Genomic DNA, 15,537 nt, shown 5'->3' with positions numbered 1-15,537 from the left:
CAGCCTCAAATTTAAACCCGCTAGAATGAAAAAAAGAAATTTCGAAAAGTTGGATTGTCTATTCAGTTCCAGGCTCAGACATCCAGCTGATTTTAAAGTCATAATATGATGATTTCTCTGATGCTTCCACGCGGCAGCCGAGCCCTGGTCTGAGTGTCTGATTCGCTGTGCTTCGCATTTATGGTGTTTTAATCCTTGATTTTATTAATTAATTACCTTGAAACAATACAAAGAATAAAAATACTTCTTTCTTCATAGTTAACTATAAACTATAAATAATTGTAGAATAAATAAATAAAAACAATTGATAAACAAAATAATGACCTTAAATGGCCACATTTTTTCTACATTTATTAAATAAAAAATAATATAAAAGCTAATTCTGATATATCTGTTTGGTCATCAAGGTAAGCCAAACTAATGGACATGCGATAACACAAACAGTTATTGCTTAGTATTGGTCATGATAATCATTTTTGACAAAAAAAGATAACAAATATTTTTGTAAGCAAACTTTTCATTTTTTTACTCAGCTCGTATGTCAAACATTAAATAAGCTTTATAAATTTTTCTAATTTAACAGCTTTTTAACGGGATTCATTTAACAGTTAGGTAAAATGTTCAAGCTATCAAGGCTCGGCAGCCGGGTGTCATCCGCTATTAAGAATCATCTGATAAGAAAATGATGCTGTAGATGTTTTTAGATCAATTGTCCAAATGTTTAACTTATTTAGCTGCGCTTTTATAGAATTTTTTCATCCTGTTTTTTTTTGTACATTTACAAATTGAATCGACCTTTAACAAGCAAAAGGTCAGGGTTCTTTTCAGTGTTTTTGTTTCTCCATCGCTTAGAATATGATTAATTTCCGCTGGTTTCAAACTTTTTTTATAATCCTTTCCTTACTTTTTCAACACACAAAAATGGATTAAAATACTCAAAAGATTTGAAATAGCAAAGAAAAAATGGTTAACAATGACTTTTTGAGAGAAAAAAATAGAAGGAAAAATAAGCATTTTATTTCAAATAAAACAAGGATATAAGTTTACATAAATTAAAATATTAGAATTTAAGTTATCACAGAAATGCAAGACTTATGGAATTGGGTGTAATTGTTCTAGGAATGACCAAATATCTAGTTATTTTGAAGTTAAAATTTTCAAAATGCACAAATTATTGATTGGGACTATATTTTAAGGACTCTCCTTATTGTAGAAAGTCTGTGTAGTGTGTATTCAATAAGAAATATCAACTGAATTATTTAAACTTTTTTTTTCTTTTACTTTTTTAGATGTCAATAATATTTAATATTTTACAGTTTATAGAATAGTTTTGCTTTGAAAAAGAGTACATATATATTTCAATATTTCTTTCATAACAAATTTGACAAATAATTATTGTTGCAAATCTTAAGAGTTTGCAAAATAAATCCGCAAAAATCTTTTGCGTATTTAAAGAAAATTTTAAGAACCTTGGATTATTTTTTTCATATTTTTGTTGAACATTTTTTAGTAGAACAGCTCTTCTATAACTTTCAACATAAATCCCCCCCCCCCCTCCTAAAAAAAAGCTTGGGCGTCCTTACATGTTAATGTGTCTGACTGTCGCATGAAAAACTACTAAATGCCAAACGGCTGGCCAACCAGCTCACAGCATAAAAAGGGGTTCTATCATTTTATACCTATTTAAGGGGAGGATATCTACACCCTCAAAAGAGAAATTGCCCCTGACAAAAATTTTCCTCCTATTTTGTTTTGTTTTACTTATTTGTTTATACTTAATTTACTCCTAGACAAACCATTCCATTGAGTGTCCCTTCATACCTTCTGAACCCGCGACCGTGGCTCAACACGTAGCGCATCCGCTCGTCGTCGGGAAGGTGATAGGTTCGAATCTCGGTCCGACACCGCGTCATAACTAAAGACGTTAAAAATGGTTCCCACTGCTACTATGTCATAAGCGCGACGTAAATAGTTAGAGTGGGGGGAATGCCTTGGCCCAAAACAGGCGCAACTCGCTACCATGCACAGTTGGGACTTCTCAGACAAAGGTCGTGCATCTCAGAGAGTTGGTTGTCTGATGGGTGAATGGACGCTTTACAACGCAATCATAAGTATTGCATGTATGTTTCAAGGTGCGTGGAGGTCTAGTACCCGAAGCGACACCTAGCCCCCTAGAGTCTTAACTCTCATATCTACTCTAGGGGCGTAGCCTCTAGTTGTAATTAGAAAGCATCTGAATTTCAGGGGAGATGATTCTCACGGAAGACTGATATACGAGGGTGGATGGAAGAACAAGGCCGCTGAAGGATATGGCAAGATGCGCTGGCAGAATGGTGACAGGTACTGACATAGTGTGTTGGACGTAAGCTGCGGACACGACGGACGGACGGAACTAGATGTCTAATTTGTAGAGAGGCTTTGCTTCTAACTCAAAGAGCAGCAGAAAAGTGTATGTACAAGTTTATTGAGCTAAAGTGATTTCAATTCTAAATTAAAGATATTAAATACACATATTAGGTTATAGGTTACATTGAATAAAAAATAGGTCCTTTCAAATTTATGTTTCATGGTGAAGGTTCTAAATTAGGAATTTCTTAGGAAAATTAGCTTTCTACAAATTATATCATCGAAAAATTTCTTTCGTTGTATTATTGAAATGAGTTGTATATGAATATAGAAGAGGGCTTAACTGCTTAGATTTCCTTTTTAAGTTTGACGATTGACCCTCTATATTTACTATATCTACTCTGTTTAAACGGTATGATGAAAAGTTCTTGTGATTTTAATATAATAATTTTTGGTCCTAAACATCCCTGATTTAATCCCAGGTACGAAGGAGAATGGGCCGCTGGTCTAAGGGAGGGTACTGGCAAATATTTCAGCAAATCAACTGGTGCTTCCTATGAGGGAGATTATAAGAACGATCTGAAGGTAATAAAAGTTGTCTTTGTAATTGGCAAAGAACACTGTAGGCAGAAAAACTTTTATTATGGAAAGTTTTTCTATAATTATGGTCGGTCCTTACGTCAGACCTTGCCAATGGCATTTTTTTGTCGGGATGGGAGAGGGAGGCACAAAGTTGTCCCGAAATTTTTGACACCATCTATTAACTAAAATCGTGGGAGTGTGAGCTTAATGGAGGTTCAAAACAGACAACAGTGTCAGGTGGGTGGATAAACCCCCCGGGTGTCCAAGTAACCACTCAAAAATAGAATCGTCCTGGAGTTTAAACTATGTATTCTGCTGTTCGTTTGTCCTATCATCTGATTTGAGATCATCGCTTTTATGGATGTTGTCATCCTTTTTTTCTTATATTTGACAATTTTGCTAGGAAAAATTCTTTAATTTTCAGAAATAAAGCTATACACGACTTTGATATGCCCGCCAGTCCTTCATAGTAACTTAAAGACTTCTTTCTGCCTTAACATCATAATTTAGTAATGTTGTTGCTACGCTAGCTAACATTTTTCCATTGTTTAGGAGGGGAAAGGAAAGTACGTGTTTGGGAACGGAGATTACTACAACGGAGAATGGAAGGCCGGACTAAGGAATTGTATCATTCATATAATTATAGAAAAGCTTTGCTACTAAATAGTTTTCTATTAGTCCTTGAGGTGGTTTGTAATTTTGTTTATTATAATTGGTTATGTATTCAATTTATTGTCCTTTTTCTTATTCCTCATTATCCTAGTATTTTTACACATACTGCTCTTTTTCCAAATCCCCTGAACTTTTAAATTCCTTGACAAAATTCAAGTACAAAAGCCATAAAAAAAATATATTCAAGGAAATTTAATTAAGCGTTACTTACGGTGAGACATATAGCTAGAACTTTATTGAACACGCATTGCCTGTAAAATATTGATAGAGTTATGCTTATGCATGATTAAAATATTTACATCAGGATTATTAAGGGTTAAGACGTTGGACAAAAAAATGTACCAATTAGGATAAATAGACTCCTTCATAAATTATTTTTTGTGAAGTTTGGACACTTCTGGTTTGTGCAACTCAATCTTAAGATAGAATCAAGGACCTAAAGGTCTTAAGCCAACGATTAATAGAACTTGTTTTTAAAACGTTGATGAACAGTTTTAACAATTGAATGAACCTTTCCAACCTGATTTAGATAAAGTATATCCATTAGTAAATGAAACTTGTCAGGAATAAAAAGAAATGTAGTAACCTTACAAGAATGATCACCTTCCAAAACCTGGATGTATGGGGACTTTTGACTGTAAATTACACTGATCCCCCAACGTTTCATAAACACATACTCCAATTCGGTGGCTTTGAAACTGTGGGTTCTTTTATTACATCTTGATAGGGCTGTATAATCTTCAGTGTCGAAAACTTTCCAACAATGAAGGGGTAATTATTTTTCTCGTATTCATTTGAATCCGGTGGATAGGAACCGGTTCTCATCAATACGAAAAAACTATGTCTAGCATCGTATTATAAACCGCTTTCTACGAATATAAATTGTACATTTATATCCGTGGAAAGCTGTTTATGCTACGATGCGAGGAATAACTATTATCATAATTGTGAGTGAATACATTTTATCGTTCATTGTCTTGTCCCTGAATTTTTTTTCACAACAAATGTTTGGGGGATAAAATGAAATGAGTAGTTACAACAACGTTTGATTCTTTTTATTTTTCTATCCGCGGAAAATTGTGTATGACACATACTAAATACATATCCTAACAATATGATAATATGTAAGTATCTAATTATTTATTTATGACTCTAGAATATAATACATTATTAACATGTAATTCACATTATTTTTATTAAACAAGGATGACTAAATGCAAGTGCAATGAAGGACAAACTTTGGGCGGGGAGGGAGAAGACATTTGACTGAGAATTACATTGGTATTCAAAGTTTTAATATCACGTTATACTAAAAAATTTGGATGTGCAATGAAATCGGTTTTGCAATTTAAGAAATCTTAATTAGAAAATCTTGTTTATGTAAGATGATTAGCATAGCATTGTGATTTTCAACTCCCTTTAATCTACCCTTCTACTGGATGAAGAAACTGACCTATAAATGAGGTCTATATATCAAGCTAAATTGACGACATATTTTCCCCTGTTAATAAATCCAAATATATCCTATCTCCCTTAATTTTATAATGATACAAAACTACTTGTAGACACGGTAAAGGCACCTACGTGTGGAAGGAACAGAATGAAAAGTATGACTTACGACTTTACAATTATTGAACAGTAGCTACGCTACTTGAAGAAATATGGGTTGTGTATTCTGGAAAAAAATTGAACAGGGCTGGCAAAGATTTAAAAAAATAAAAGAGGGGCCCTTTTTAATGAAGCTCTTTATACTGTCTATAAAAAGGAGGATTAAAAACTTTTGACCGAAAAATCCGAATGACGTCATATAAGAATATTGGAATATTCTAATATGACGTCATTCGGGATTTGGCCAAAAGTTTTCAGATTTATCGCCTTTTTTATAGGCTCTACAAAGAGTTTTCAGCAAATGTTTAGCGTATATTGGTTGCCTTTATAAAAACAAACCAGTTATTGATAAAACTTTTAGAAGTAGTAATTTATTAATTTAAATCTTTTTCAGTCCTGTTTACTTTTTTTCTCAGTATACACATTTTCAATAAAAATATGAATAAAAAAAACACTCTTCGACTTTTCGACTAAAGCACTTTCTATTTCTATTCTATTCTGTGTTAAAGTTAGATAATTCAAAATTTTGATGATTCTTAAATTTTCTGCATATTAAAGCCATTTTGTAAAATACTATATCTACCTTTTATATTGATCGATTTAAAAAAAACTGGATATCAAAACTCAATTTATACGATTCGAAAACTTATGCCATCTAAATAACAATGGTTTTGGTTATGGCTATGCAAACAAAAAGCAGAAATTTTTAGAAACATAAAATTCTTATCTATCTATCTTTAGTATAAAGCTTTTTCTTTCTATTACTGTTGTAGATATATACGAATAAAGTACAGGTTTTTTTTCTTCTAAAAATATGAAAATTAGATCTTTTCATGAAAATACCCTTTTTCGAATTTGAATCTTCTGCTAACCTAAAAAGTTACTTTAGGGGCCTAGAAATATATGTACAAAATTTCAGCTCTCTATCTCTACTGGCGACCTAGCGCCAGGCATGTAAAATATCAACAGATAACGGTAGCACGGCGGTTTTAACAATATCTCAGTAATGTGCAGGTTTTCAGCTCTTCTGCATATTTCAATTTAAACACATAAGGCCAAAGATATTATATCCAAAAAATCTTTTGTCAAAGTCTACTCTAGACCTAGCGCCAGTCAGTTTTCTAAAATCATGCATTTTATACCTGTGAAAAATGAAATCGCCAGCGCTAGGTGTAGAGTAGACTTTGACAAAAGATTTTTGGGATATCATGTCTTAGGCCTTATGTGTTTAAGTTGAAATATGCAGAACACCTAAATTCACCTTCCAAGCCATTCTCTAAGCATTTTAATTTTTTTTTTGAAATAACGGGATTTCAAAACTGCCTTTTGAAAAGGCCTAAAAAATATCTTTTTTTGTCCCTTTTTTCACTGTATATAGTTACAACTTATTAAGATATTATTCTCAGTTAAAAAAAAATTGGCGCTTCCAGCATCAAAACCGGCAAAAACAGGCAGTTAAACTTCTGAACCCCTACTTAACCCCCTGACAGACCCCCCCTCTATCTCAGCTCCTGTTACAGATAGAGACGTAAAACTTTTTCCTGGTTGTTCATGTGTATTTTTAGAGATTTGCTTTTTCTAGTCATAGCGGTCAGACCGCTCCTTATCCGCTTTTTAGCGGCCAGTCGCTAAATATTAAAACAGCTGTAGAGCGGCCAATTTTAAAGCTAAGAAAACCAAATTTTATGACAAACTATTATTTTTTATAATAAAAAAATACCTTTTCTGACCATCGCCGAAAAACGACAAATAACGGAAACCGCCAATTTTGGCGGTAAAACAGCAGTTGGCGGCGCTAAATAATATTTTTATCTGTTTAAAGTTACAACAGTTAATAGTTATTTCTCGCATCGTATTATAAACGGCTTTCCGCGGATATAGAATGTACAACTATGAGATTAAAACTAGTTTTTTTAGCCCCGAGGTGACGAAGTCACCAGCTAAAAAAACTAGTTTTAATCTTATGATTGTACATTTCTATATTCATAGAAAGCTGGATATAATACAATGCTAGACATAGTTTTTTCGTATGGATGAGAACCGGTTCCTATCCACCGAATTCGAAGGAATACGAGAAAAAAAAATTGGCACTTCCAGCACCCAAACCGGCAAAAACAGGCAGTTAAACTTCTGTATCCCTACATAACCCCATAACAGACCCCCCTCTATCTCGGCTCCTGTTACAGATAGAGACGTAAAACTTTTTTCTGTTGGTTCATGTGTATTTTTAGAGAAAATTACTTTTTCTAGTCATAACGGTCAGACTGCTCCTTATCCAGTTTTTAGTGTCCAGCCGCTAAATATAAAAAAAGCTGTAGAGCGGCCAATTTTAAAGCTAGGAAAACCAAATTTTATGACGAGCAATTATTTTTCATAACAAAAAAAATGCTTTTTCTGACCATCGCCAAAAAACGACAAATAATGGAAACCGCCAATTTCGGCGGTAAAACGGTGGTTGGCGGCGCTAGTTTAATCTGTTTATAATCACAATAAAGACTACATATAAAAATTGGCTGGTCTAGAGCTGTTTTAGAATTCCGCTACTGGCAGCTTTAAATCGGCAAAACTACAGGTAGGAAATAAAAAATCAGTTTAAAAACAGTCATGGCCTTACTATTCACGGAAGTTTATTATTACTCAAGAATTAATATATATTTATAAAAAAATTTTATTGATTTGAAGCTTACATGGACTGCCGCCACTGGCTGCGGTCAGCTGGAAACAACAGCTGATTTAAAAAAAAAATTTAATATGTCATGTAGGCATGTAAGATAAGCTTAATTTTACAATTTTAAGTCTATGAGTAAAAAAATAAATACACTGGAGCCATTCAAAGTTATTTGAAGACTAGGAGGATTATATCCTGCTGGATCATACCTGAACACCTAATTTTCATCTTATTTTTTACTAAGGTTGATTAAATATTACAAAAGTAATTACAAGAGAGTTGTCCTTACTTCTGATCTTAGAGCTTTGTCTTTATGGATGTTGTCATCCTATTTTTTGTCTGTATTTAATCACTTATTAATGTTGTCATCATTGTCATATTATTTGATAAAAATATCAATGCTTTACAAATAAAATTTATAGAGAAGATCATCTTGATGTTTTTAATAATTAGATTTGTATATTTTGGTTTTGTTGTTAACCCTTTGTAGACAAATTGATAATATTTCTAAATGTTATTTTTTTTAAATTGTCTGCGTCTGGCATCTGACTAAAATAAAAATTTATTACATTAGTTTAAACAATTAACTGTCTTGACTCTTTCCAGACCTTAATCAGCCAATTTTTGTATGTAGTCTTTTATTGTGATCATAAACAGATAAAAATATTAATTGGCGCCGCCAACCGCCATTTTACCGCTGAAATTGGCAGTTTCCGTTATTTGTCATTTTTTGGCGATGGTCAGAAAAAGCATTTTTTTTGTTATGAAAATAATTGCTCGTCATAAAATTTGGTTTTCCTAGCTTTAAAATTGGCCGCTCTACAGCTTTTTTAATATTTAGCGGCTGGCTGCTAAAAAGCGGATAAGAAGCAGTCTGACCGCTATGACTAGAAAAAGTAATTTTCTCTAAAAATACACATGAACCAACAGAAAAAAAATTTACGTCTCTATCTGTAACAGGAGCCGAGATAGAGGGGGGTCTGTTATGGGGTTAAGTAGGGATACAGAAGTTGAACTGCCTGTTTTTGCCGGTTTGGGTGCTGGAAGCGCCAATTTTTTAAAACTGAGAATAATATCTTAATAAGTTGTAACTATAAACAGATAAAAATATTATTTAGCGCCGCCAACCGCCGTTTTACTGCCAAAATTGGCGGTTTCCATTATTTGTCGTTTTTCGGCGATGGTCAAAAAAGGTATTTTTTTATTATAAAAAATAATAGTTTGTCATAAAATTTGGGTTTCTTAGCTTTAAAATTGGCCATTAAAAAATAATAGTTTGTCATAAAATTTGGTTTTCTTAGCTTTAAAATTGGCCGTTTTACCGCCAAAATTGGCGGTTTCCGTTATTTGTCGTTTTTCGGCAATGGTCAAAAAAGGTATTTTTTTATTATAAAAAATAATAGTTTGTCATAAAATTTGGTTTTCTTAGCTTTAAAATTGGCCGCTCTACAGCTGTTTTAATATTTAGCGGCTGGACGCTAAAAAGCGGATAAGGAGCGGTCTGACCGCTATGACTAGAAAAAGTAATTATCTAAAAATACACATGAACAACCAGAAAAAAGTTTTACGTCTCTATATGTAATAGGAGCCGAGATAGAGGGGGGGTCTGTCAGGGGGTTAAGTAGGGGTTCAGTAGTTTAACTGCCTGTTTTTGCTGGTTTTGGTGCTGGAAGCGCCAATTTTTTTTTAACTGAGAATAATATCTTAATAAGTTGTAACTATATACAGTGAAAAAAGGGACAAAAAAAGATATTTTTTAGGCCTTTTCAAAAGGCAGTTTTGAAATCCCGTTATTTCAAAAAAAAAATTAAAATGCTTAGAGAATGGCTTGGAAGGTGAATTTAGGTGTTCTGCATATTTCAACTTAAATACATAAGGCCTAAGATATGATATCCCAAAAATCTTTTGTCAAAGTCTACTCTACACCTAGCGCTGGCGATTTCATTTTTCACAGGTATAAAATGCATGATTTTAGAAAACTGACTGGCGCTAGGTCTAGAGTAGACTTTGACAAAAGATTTTTTGGATATAATATCTATGGCCTTATGTGTTTAAATTGAAATATGCAGAAGAGCTGAAAACCTGCACATTACTGAGATATTGTTAAAACCGCCGTGCTACCGTTATCTGTTGATATTTTACATGCCTGGCGCTAGGTCACCAGTAGAGATAGAGAGCTGAAATTTTGTACATATATTTCTAGGCCCCTAAAGTAACTTTTTAGGTTAGCAGAAGATTGAAATTCGAATAAGGGTATTTTCATGAAAAGATCTAATGAAAATACTTCAAGCTTTTAAAACATCACAAAATTAGTATTTCATTAGTATCTAAATTTATTTATTGTAATAACTATGAGATGGGTTTTTGTAAACTGATTAATTGGCTAAAAAATATTGATTGGTTGGTTGTAACTTTCAGTGCCATATTTTTCTCTCCAATAACTTTTAAAATACTGAAAATTTCTTTTAAAAAATATGTTGGCGATTCTTTGATTCTATATTTTTAAGAACCCACCTCTTGACCAAGGTAAAGGGCAGTCAAAGAAAAACTATTTTACGCCAATTTTCGTCAGACAAAAATAAAACAGCATTAATCGATATGTTATTAGTTGGATGTTGCACCAGTAAATAAAGTGATGCTTCCAGCTGGTTAAAACAACGATACCCTCCTCTTTATCCTATCCTCTCCTCTTCTACTTGTGGAACAAACATATCAATAAATGAGGTCCATATTAGCAACCTAAATTGACGACAAATTTTCTCCTGTCAATATGTCCAAAAAATTCCATATCGATCACAGCATTTCTGATCTATATCTCAGTATTAGATATTATTAGACAAAAAAAGCCAAAATTTGAAGGAAAAATAATTTTTCTTTGAGTGCCATAACCCTAATTCAAACAAAATAAACATGTACAATACAAACAATACTTTAAAACTTAAACAATATACAAATCTATCAAAACCATAGAAAAAAATTAAGTATTTTTTACATGAATCAATAAATCTACAAACCTTCTCACCCCCCCCCCTCCTCCCTTAAAAAAAGGATTGCCTTAAAAAATGTAAAATTGAAAATGACTAAATTCGTTTCTTGAAATTTTTTATGGTTTTGACGAACACTATGTAAATAAAACAATTTTTGTAGTAAGCAATAATTTTAAGAAATATATGCACGGTAATATTAAAATTTAGGGGGCAGTTCTTATTAACCTTCCTAGATAGGTTTTTATCTATTTAGGAGCTGTGAGGAAAAAGGATAAAACACTGTATGTGTAAGAATCTCCCTCCCCCTTCACACAAAAAAAAGCTTGGATGTCATTGTCCTTGTCCAAAAGTACTTCGTAAAAAATTTAGATGTTTCTAAAATTATCTTTTAATTAACAGTATTTTTCAATCAAATGCTTTGCTAATATCAAACTGTCTGTTTCTTATATTTTTAGGAAAGTATTTCAAATGTCTTATTGGTCTATTAATGTTTTAATATATAAATGTTTCAGTTGCATTAAAGAAATTCGGGGATTTATTAATTTCAAAATATTGCTTACTATAAAATAAAACACTGTAAAAAAACTAAAATATTTATTTAGTTCAGAGGAGATCGAGGAGGTTGGAAGGTATTATAGTCTTGGGTCTCGGCATTCGCGCGTAACCCACGCATACGCCGCCATTTTGAATCCTTTAGAATTACTAGAGGACTAATAGCTGATTTTTTTTATTAGTTTGGCTTTTCGATGGCTAACGTGTGAATGCCTTGAAAAAAAGAAAGTTACCAAAATAAGTTACATAGCATGTTTTTGTCCGTATTTGATACGTTTTTGCACACAATGGTTTATTTGATACCAAAGTAACAATGCTGAATCCTATGTAGTCAAGCACACACCCCCCTTGTGTTAAAATAATTTGAAAATATTGGGAATATGTAGTAAATGAGTCTTACTAAAGGTCAGGTCAGGTTAGGTTACATACTATATAGGGTACAGGATAGCCAAGCAGAGCCCCCGCATGAGTTAGGTTACATACTATATAAGGTACAGGATAGCCCAGCAGAGCCCCCGCATGAGTTAGGTTACATACTATATAGGGTACAGGATAGCCCAGCAGAGCCCCCGCATGAGTTAGGTTACATACTATATAAGGTACAGGATAGCCCAGCAGAGCCCCCGCATGAGTTACATACTATATAGGGTACAGGATAGCCCAGCAGAGCCCCCGCATGAGTCACATACTATATAGGGTACAGGATAGTCCAGCAGAGCCCTCGCATGAGTTAGGTTACATTTTATATAGGGTACAGGATAGCCCAGCAGAGTCCCCGCATGAGTTAGGTTTCATACTATACAGGGTACAGGATAGCCCAGCAGAGTCCCCGCATGAGTTAGGTTACATACTATATAGGGTACAGGATAGCCCAGCAGAGTCCCCGCATGAGTTAGGTTACATACTATATAGGGTACAGGATAGTCCAGCAGAGCCCCCGCATGAGTTAGGTTACATACTATATAGGGTACAGGATAGTCCAGCAGAGCCCCCGCATGAGTTAGGTTACATACTATATAGGGTACAGGATAGTCCAGCAGAGCCTCCGAATGAGTTAGGTTACATACTATATAGGGTACAGGATAGTCCAGCAGAGCATCTGCATGAGTTAGGTTACATACTATAGTATATAGGGTACAGGAAAGCCCAGCAGAGTCCCCGCATGAGTTAGGTTACATACTATATGGGTACAGGATAGACAAGCAGAGTCCCCGCATGAGTTAGCCTTAAAGAAATAAAACTACCTTCCATCCCATTATTTTCAATTTATCTAAAACTAAGATGGGTAGTTTCATTGCTCGCTTGGCACTTTGAGGGTAAGCTCCAGTTTTGTATTTTATGTTTTTTATAAAAAAAAATTATTTAGGTGAAAGGTATGTATTTTAAATTCCTTTATGATTTTATGTTTAAAAAAATGTAAAGCATGATTAACATATTATTTGTATAGTATGAATTTCTGTTTATAGCATGTTAAGAAAGTTACATTTTAAAATATCCATTATATATTCACCATTAAAATCTATTTAACAAAAAATATTCTAAATATTTTTAAAAGTCACGTTTTGTACTAAAAGCTCTCTTTATAATTCGAAAAACAAGAACAGTTCTCTTTATAAGCAACTGAGCAAAAAGAATAGAGGAATAAAGATTGAAACCATAATTTGAATTCCATAACACAATTGGGAAAGGGTCTTGTAATTTGAAGCTTTCAGACGGTGGGTGATGAATCACCAGGGGGTGTGTGGAACCATTGGAGGGTTGTGATTGTTGACACTCCTCTACCACAAGCCACTGACCTAAACCATTACTAAACCTTCTGTAAAAGGGGGTACAAGGGGCTCTGTATTTAAAGGGGCTGAAAGAGGCGAGGAAAATTGCTTAAAACCATCCCAAGACTTAAATCTGTAAATCAAATAGCCTAAAACCAACAAGGGACCTATGTGAAGCTTACCCAAAATAGAGAACTGAGTCGACTCAATATGTATTGAGATCTTAAGCTTCAGACAAAAGAAACCTTACTACTTTGCTGCTTAAATACACAGAAATTAAACTCAATTTCTCCACCATATTATTAAATTTAAATTGCCAATTTCTATATTTACAAAACTTTCTTTCATACTGAAAAATTAAAAATGAAGGAAATCAAAACCAGACTTCGCTTAATATAGCTTATGTAAGCATAAGCTGGCAGGGAGGGAGGGGACATCGGGCTGTTTATTACACTAGTCACAAAAGTTTTATAAAAAAGTTTTCTTATTCATTGGGTTACAAACTTTGGGGACTTTTAAATGGTTGGTTCATTAAGTTGAGTGTATAAACGTTTCAACAAATAATCGTAATCTACAGAAAGTTGGGCCGGATACTTTTTGGCCGGATACCGGATATCCTGATTTCTAATGCCGGATATCCGGTATCCGACCGGATATTTAAAATGGCCCGATATCCGGAAAATTACCGGATATCAGGCCGAATAACCGGATATCCGGCCCAGCCCTAACATGGATAATAATGTTCATAAGTAGTGCAGCCACACAATAAAAACAAAATTACTAAATAAGCTTCTTTGTGAATCCCTGACTGGATATTTTTGAGGACAAGAAAGGTCATTGAAAAACCTTCTCAAATATGCAAAACATATAATTTTCTATCATTTTGAGTCAAAACATTTGGAAGGGAAGGGGAAATGGAGTAAGATTGAGGGGAAAAGATCTAAGACAGAATATTTTTCTTCTGAGTAAATAACCCTGCCAATGAATAACACATTTCTTTCTGTCAATAAACAAATTTTCAATTTAATTTGTTTGAAGTTATTACTATTGATGTCATAAACAGAAACTAGGTCAGGTATTCAAGGTATTTAATTATTTTTATTTAAATACCCCTCCCCCCCCCCTTCATGTTCAAGTAAAAATATTTTAAAATTATTCATTCTTTTTAGGGGCGATTTCTCTTGAGAAGGTAGTGGTAACCTTCCCCTAAATTGTTGTAACTGAACAATAAGCGAGTTCCTGTTAGAAAGCTAAATTAAAGAAGATTTTTCCCCTGTCATAATATCCACCTTTATTTATATCCATTCTTTAATGATTAAAATATTTTTTTGATACAAATTTTCTAATATTTCTGCATGAATAGTTTTATCAAATTTAAAATAGCACCTAAAAAAAACTCTATTAAACAATATTTAAATTTATATGTTTTTATCTCTTTTTTAAGTAGGCTTGTAAAGAAGGTGTATTAACTTTTTTGCTTTTTATTTAAGATAGCTAGCCGGTGCTTTTAGTAAGTAGTAGATGTAAAATTATTCATAGAATTCAGATATGCAATCGTTTTTTTTGTAGACCTCTTATTTTTAAAGTAATTTAAGTTTTTAAAAAAATAATTAAGTCGGTTTTAAGGTACTAAAATGCAACAAAATAAAAGAAGAAAATGGCCAGTATGAACAAAAATAGTAAGATCTTTAATTTGACACCTTACTTTTAAAATTCTGTTGAGTAATTATTGAAAAAATCTATTTTTTTAACCTCGGTTTAATAAAAACTTTAAACCATAATATTTTCTCAAACAGACATAAAAACATGGGTTCATATATACCTTTAGAATCAGAAAAATATTACGAATCCATTCTAAGCAAAATTGAAAAAAAGTAAAAACTTAAAAAAATAAAAATGGCCTAAAATATTATATTTTTACAGGCAACACTTAATTGTAACTATTAAACTAGCCAATCAAAAATCTCTAAAATTGACGAATCAAGAAGCTTCACCTCAAAACTTAACCAATATAATTGACAAAAAAAAGGATAATGTTCAAACAATATATACAATAGATACTACAATAAAAATAGTGATACTTACATAACATGTAAAGAATGAAAAATTATGAACAAGTATGCTTCAGTCTGTTTATAAACTTCAAAACAATGCGTTAAAAATGCATTATTGTTTCTTGTGTTTAAAAAATATCTGTTACAGTGTATGTACATTTGTTTAGGTTTTGTTCAGGTTTTGTTCAAGTCAACCCTTTAAAGCCGAAAATTATGATTCCTAAAATAAACTTATTTTTTTTATTGTAGTTTTATAAAACTTTTTCAATTTTGCTTAGAATAGATTTGTAATATTTTTC

General features: G+C 32.8%; 1 protein-coding gene across 2 annotated transcripts in view; it reads left to right on the top strand.

Annotated features, from left to right (window-relative positions):
- The window catches only part of LOC145305501 (uncharacterized), a 30,193-nt gene that overhangs the window by 7,666 nt on the left and 6,990 nt on the right, over positions 1 to 15,537 (top strand). The window contains exons 2-6 of one of the 2 annotated variants that reach the window (XM_080147129.1): positions 2,245 to 2,340; positions 2,829 to 2,931; positions 3,481 to 3,545; positions 5,163 to 5,207; positions 11,466 to 11,492. In XM_080147129.1, coding sequence (XP_080003255.1) covers positions 2,245 to 2,340; positions 2,829 to 2,931; positions 3,481 to 3,545; positions 5,163 to 5,207; positions 11,466 to 11,492 — 336 coding nt within the window. The remainder of the gene's footprint in view (positions 1 to 2,244; positions 2,341 to 2,828; positions 2,932 to 3,480; positions 3,546 to 5,162; positions 5,208 to 11,465; positions 11,493 to 15,537) is intronic. The other variant, XM_080147130.1, reaches the window with a different exon arrangement.

This window comes from Acartia tonsa, chromosome 14 (assembly GCF_053477335.1).
Source record: "Acartia tonsa isolate MP-2025a chromosome 14, ASM5347733v1, whole genome shotgun sequence".
NCBI lineage: Eukaryota > Metazoa > Arthropoda > Copepoda > Calanoida > Acartiidae > Acartia > Acartia tonsa.
Note: the sequence above shows the minus strand (reverse complement) of the source record. Positions and strands in the feature narration are given on the sequence as shown.